Source organism: Notothenia coriiceps, unplaced genomic scaffold, assembly GCF_000735185.1.
Source record: "Notothenia coriiceps isolate Sejong01 unplaced genomic scaffold, NC01 NC01_scaffold00037250, whole genome shotgun sequence".
Classification (NCBI taxonomy): domain Eukaryota; kingdom Metazoa; phylum Chordata; class Actinopteri; order Perciformes; family Nototheniidae; genus Notothenia; species Notothenia coriiceps.
In genome coordinates, this window is record NW_011369951.1 from 9,026,642 (window position 1) to 9,032,462 (window position 5,821).

At 42.2% G+C, this 5,821-nt stretch overlaps 2 protein-coding genes across 2 annotated transcripts; one reads left to right on the forward strand and one right to left on the reverse strand.

The window, feature by feature from the left end:
* Window positions 1–993: 993 nt before the first annotated feature.
* Window positions 994–3,635, reverse strand: LOC104967267 (protein KIBRA-like). Its single transcript, XM_010796682.1, has 3 exons — window positions 3,568–3,635; window positions 2,109–2,354; window positions 994–1,108 (listed from the first exon to the last, which is right to left on the reverse strand). Exons 1-3 carry the CDS (start codon window positions 3,633–3,635, stop codon window positions 994–996), a joined length of 429 nt encoding a protein of 142 aa, XP_010794984.1.
* A 1,295-nt stretch (window positions 3,636–4,930) lies between these two features.
* LOC104967268 (tyrosine-protein kinase SYK-like) lies at window positions 4,931–5,821 on the forward strand. The gene is made up of 2 exons (XM_010796683.1): window positions 4,931–5,170; window positions 5,675–5,821. Exons 1-2 carry the CDS (start codon window positions 5,027–5,029, stop codon window positions 5,819–5,821), a joined length of 291 nt encoding a protein of 96 aa, XP_010794985.1. The 5' UTR covers window positions 4,931–5,026.

The window sequence follows — 5,821 nt, forward strand, 5'->3', positions numbered from 1 at the left end:
GGGGGGGGGGTGAGAGAGAGGGAGAGATGGTGATCTTGATGGTTCTGGTCTGCTGCTATTTAGGAAAAGTGAGAGTGATACAAAACTACAGAGAGGGAAGAAGGGAGAAGGACATATGTTGAAGAGCAGGAACAGAGAGAACATGGAGGAATAAAAGACTAAAACACTGGAAATAGAGAGGTAGAGAAGAAGAAGAGGAGATAAGGAGATAGGGATCGGACAGGGTTAGAAACAAGGAATAGAGAGAGACACATAGAGGAGACAAAGAGAGTTGACAAAGAAAAGTAAGGAGACAAGGAGTGGACAGGAGAAAAAACTAAGAAAACACAAAAAGGAGATGAGACAAGGACAAATGGGAGAAGAGGACATGAGAGAGAACAATAAGAGGGGGGATGGAGAGAGGACAAGGGACAAGGAGAGGAAACAAAGAGGAGACGAGAAGAGACTTAAAAATAAATAGTAAAAGAAAGTAGAGGAGACAAAGAGAGTAGACAAGAAAAAGAAAAGAAGACAAGGAGAGGAGATGAGAAAGAAGAAAAGGAGAGGAGTAGAGCAAACAAAGACAGGATATAAGACAAGGAGAGGAGACAAGGAGAAGGGGGGGCAGGAGAGTTGAAGAGATAAGGCAAGGAATTGAGAGGAAATAAAAGAAAAGGAGAGGAGTAGAGGAAACAAAGATAGGAGATGAGACAAGGAGATAAGACAAATAGAGGAAAGGAAGATGGGAGAAGAGGAAAGGAGAAAAACAAGGAGAAGGGGGGACAAGAGAGGAGAGGTTACAAAAGAGGAGAGGAAATAAAAAAGGAGACGAGAAAAAGAGAAATAAGAAGAGGAGACTTCAGGGAGAGTGGAAAAAAAGAGGCAACCAGAACAAGAAGAGGAAACAAGTAGAGGAAAGAAGACAACAGAGAGAAACTGTTAATAATCATCAGGGAGGTTTGACGTCTCTGAAGGTCTGAAGGTCAGAGGAGTCAAACAGCAACAGAAGGTCAGTCACTTCATCAGCAGAGGAGACGATAATGCCTCCTCAGTGCTGTCAGCGCCTCCTTTAACCTTCTCCAGAGAGTCAGAGAGTAAACACACAGAAACTCTGCAGCAGCTGCTGCTCCTGTCAGACAGAGATGAGGGCTGCACACTTTAGGGCAATAACTCATGTAGGTAACATTGACTGATATTGTAATTGCAATAGGATAGGAGGGAATGAAACGTTACAATATGATTAAAAAACATGATCAAAATGATAATAACGCAATGTTTTTGGAGGATCTTTAACAAACAAGGATTATTTATAAAGTCTGTAGAACAGAGTTTGCAGGCCAGTGTTTCTCTGCAGGCCCACAGTGCTTCATTTTCACAAATTCTGCCTTTACTAAATATTGTGTTTTGGTACTAGTCCGTATTTCAATTTCCATAACTTTTGATTAAAGGTGGGGTAGGTAAGTTTGAGAAACCGGCTCGAGGTACACTTTTTGTTATATTCCATGGAATGCTCTTAACATCCCGATAGCAATGAATATCTGAAGTGCTTTGACAAAAAATCCATAAAAAAATGTCATCTGTGGAAGCTGTAGCGCTGTAAAAAGCACGACCAATCATTTGAGCCGGCCCGGCTAAAGTAACTGGATGGCCTACCTGCCTGTCATCCTTCCATCTGTGCACAAATTATCTCATGGCCTCATTGGTCATATGCGCATTCGTGTGTGTTGGAGGAGGGGCTCTGTAAGGAAATGGCAGATTTTTCCCGGCTGTGTATTTTCAAATTCTAGCGCACTCTAGCTGGTTTCTCCAAAATTACCTATCCCACCTTTAAGTGTGTGTCCTTAAAGAAGACAGATGTATTTAGTTCTCTCCTCCTTTCCTCCTTTGTGTGTATCATTATTTATTGTGTTTATCTTTACATTACTCCTCAAACGCCATTTTACAATGTGTTTCCACTGCACTATTTCTCAATGCTCTTAATGTATTTCATTTTTGTCAAGCACTTTGAATTACCTTGTGTTGAAAGGTGCTATATAAATAAACTTGCCTTGCCTTACATGTACATTACAAATTTTGATTATTATCGGTAAATAAAGTATTTAATGTGTAATAAACTCCTGCCCCCCCACCTCTCGGTCAGGGCCTTGCTCTGGTTGTCTCTGGCCGCCTGCAGGTCTCTCTCCAGACGTTTCTTCTCAGATTCCAGCTTCTCCTTGTCGTTGGGCTGCAGGCGCTGGCGGGGGCTGACGTACTGCAGCTCCTTCAGCAGCTCCTCCTTCTCGTTGATGAGGATGAGGCGGTCCCGCTCCGGGTCCAGCAGCCCCGGCCACGCCTCGCTGTCCAGTTTGGCGATCTGCACCTCGATGGTGGCGATCCTGGAGGAGGAGGAGGAGGAGGAGGAGGAGGAGGAGGAGGAGGAGACGTTTAATGAACATTTGACTTATATACTCAATAATACACACAGAGACACATACAGTCATCCAGCAGAATACACGTTCTCTCTACTAGCTGCAATGGACAGAATATTTGTTCTGTTGTCATATATTCATCCATTTGGAATTATTGTTAAGGGTCCTTGGGTTTAATGAAAGACACTTTATGAATCAAAGTTATTATTATTATTATGATTAGAATTCTAGTTCACCAGACTAGACTCACACCTTACAGTGCTGTGCTCCACATGTACCAGCCATTGCTAACCAATCAGAAGTGGCCCATGCCAAGTATTTTTGAATTACTTTTCCAAATGGCTTCCAATGGAGCTTTCCTAGATGGTTTGGTGAAACAAACCATCTGAGTCAGGTTAGTAATGCTCCATCACATGTTTTACATCTATCACAGGGTGAATCTTAAACTGAAGCTTGACTTTAAAGCAACCCAACGGAAGTTTCATGTAAGTTTAGTTCTTTCACTCGTAGCTCGGGCTGCGGGGGTGCTAGAGACGGGAGCATGTTGATATGACCTTCCTAGCCGGAGATATGGCCGCTTTTTACAATAAACTTCCGTTGGGTCGATTAAAAACAAATATCGCAAATCAAATCGCAATATCTGTCAGAAAAATCGCAATTAGATTTTTTCCCAAAATCGTGAAGCCCTAAAATACATGTATATATATATTTGTATATATTCTTATTCTTGGAGCCATAGAGAAACAGAATGTCGATCTCCCTGTTTGTATCACACATAATAAAGCTGACTTTGACTTTTGACTCTAGCCATCAATTGGCTCTTCGGAGGAACACAGGAAAAACAGTTTTCATAGATAATTACAGTTCTGTAAAGAAGTGTTCGACCTTGAAACTGTATGATGAAAACCCAGGGTCAAACAACCCTTTGCTACAAATCCTCTTCTCTTTACAGTGTTTATCTTGAGCAAATTCTGTTAGATGCTTAATGCTCAGGAGAACGACAGCAGATTAGTGAGCTGGTAAAATAACTAAATCACAGAGCTTTTGCAAATCTGAATCCATACAAAATCAAACAACACCGATTATAAAAGTTTCATTCATTCAGGTTGAGGTATTCCTTGACATAAAATACTTGCAAACACAGACATATTTGAATGTTTTCAATAGATTTTTTGCGCACCTTCTCTTGGCCTCCTCGTACTGCAGACTCACACGAACCTTCTCTGCCAGTTTGTTGGTGCTGGTCATGAACTACACACAAACAATGACACAATGGACGTTTACACACATCAGTTTATAAAACAATATTCAGGATCATCATTTAATAAAGCAAACGTACCAAGACAACATTGTAAATTGCTCATTACAGGACATAATTATGATGCAACATTTAGTCTAGTCCAGTTTTTCCAAACCTAGATTGCTCAAGAATGTTTTGTATAAAAAATAAGTCAAATCAAGTCTGGGCGACATAGCCATTATCTTCCAACAGGTAATAGATAACAATGTTCAGGGGCATGTTCTCTGGTAAGTCAATACATAAAAAGTCCTTGCACTCAGTTGGATGGATAGCCTGTCTTTTAAAAGGTCGACTTGGTGTCCATATTTTTTTTGTCTCTCGGAAAAACCTGCCCTAAGATGAATGCTAACACGTGGTAGACTTTTTGATTTCGTTTTTTACCTGTGGGACTATACCTTATGTTGTGCTGATAACCAGGGTTGGGAGGGTTACTTTGTAAATGTAATCAGTTACTGATTACTGAATACATGGCTCTGAAAGTAATCCGAACGTACAGTTACGTGTCTTAAAAAAGTAAGGTAATCAGATTACTTTTGGATTACTTTATTTTTCCATCACAGATGGGTATGTTTTGGTGTACAGGAGACACAAAAAGCAAAAGGAAACTGAACGTGTTTTTACTGTTTTAATGGCTTATCAAGAGCACAACCATGACAGTCCCTCAACACGTCTCATCAACGTTGCGTGGAAGTCGGAAACAGTACCGAAGGAGTGGCAGACCGGGGTGGGGGTTCCCCTTTTTAAAAAGGGGGATCAGAGGGTGTGTGCCAATTACAGAGGCATCACACTACTCAGCCTCCCCGGGAAAGTTTACTCTAAGGTACTCGAAAGGAGGGTCAGGCCGATTGTCGAACCTCAGATTGAGGAGGAACAATGCGGATTCCGTCCTGGTCGTGGAACGACGGATCAGCTTTTTACTCTCGCAAGGATCCTGGAGGGGGCCTGGGAGTACGCTTATCCAGTCTACATGTGTTTTGTAGAATTGGAGAAGGCGTATGACCGAGTTCCCAGGGAGTTACTGTGGGAGGACAAAACACATGTAGACTGGATAAGCGTACTCCCAGGCCCCCTCCAGGATNTTCAAGTACAAGATCTGAGTACTTCTACTTTTACTCAAGTACAAGATCTGAGTACTTCTCCCACCTCTGTAGGCTGCTAACTACAGTGCTAATAAAGTCACAATAAGCACTTTTAATAACCCTTTTTCTCCCAAGTTTAAAGGTTGATCTCTCTGAATCTTGTGTTCAGAATCTAAGGCAGCCAGCTTCATAATAAACGTTGAATTGATCCTAGGCAGACCACCGTAAAGAACATCACGGAGCTGGTGCACCAAGTCTGCATGGGGATGAAGTACCTGGAGGAGCATAACTTCGTGCACAGAGACCTCGCCGCCCGCAACGTGCTGCTCGTCACGCATCACTACGCCAAGATCAGCGACTTCGGCCTCTCCAAAGCTGTGGGCGAGGACCAAAACTACTATAAGGTACTAAGGGGGGTGGGGGTTCAGATTATTTGTTTGACATCAAGCATGAAGTCAATCCAGGCCCATGGATGCATATTCCATGGTTTATCAGAGCGAAATGGTTGAGTGGGGAAATATTGCTAAGAACTATCCCAATAAGTTGCACAAGCTGACATAAAGCTGCTTTCGGAAAATAGAATTGGAAATTAGCGATAAATTGATGCCTCTGAGCTGCTCTAACAATGCAGCATATTTCCACTTTAAAGGAAGTCTTGGTTCAGGTCATACATGCACCTCTTTCATCTCTGCATAAAAGCAAATACATACCAAGCATTGAAGTGACTGCAATATTTACAAGATCCTTTCTGTTTATTATTTATTTGACTTTGAAGAGAGCATGTTCGGGCCCAGCTGTATATAATTACCCTGAATGCGATCATCGTCATATCACAAATATGTAATCTGAGGCTGCAAAATGACCAGCATAAAATGAAATCATTCCCACTGTATCTCCTCCTCCCTCAGGCCAAAGGTCATGGCAAGTGGCCGGTGAAATGGTACGCTCCCGAGTGCATCAACTACTTAAAATTCTCTTCCAAAAGTGACGTGTGGAGCTTCGGGGTGCTCATGTGGGAGGGCTTCTCCTACGGACAGAAACCTTACAAGGTATGA

Bases quoted from the DNA above. Each gene is read 5' to 3' on its own strand.
- LOC104967267 (XM_010796682.1), bottom strand. From the start codon at position 3,635: ATGACCAGCACCAACAAACTGGCAGAGAAGGTTCGTGTGAGTCTGCAG. The intron at 2,355-3,567 runs GTGCGCAAAAAA...CTCCTCCTCCAG, and splicing joins TACGAGGAGGCCAAGAGAAG to GATCGCCACCATCGAGGTGC. The intron at 1,109-2,108 runs GTGGGGGGGCAG...TCTGTCTGACAG, and splicing joins AGCAAGGCCCTGACCGAGAG to GAGCAGCAGCTGCTGCAGAG.
- LOC104967268 (XM_010796683.1), top strand. From the start codon at position 5,027: ATGGGGATGAAGTACCTGGAGGAGCATAACTTCGTGCACAGAGACCTC. The intron at 5,171-5,674 runs GTACTAAGGGGG...CTCCTCCCTCAG, and splicing joins AGGACCAAAACTACTATAAG to GCCAAAGGTCATGGCAAGTG.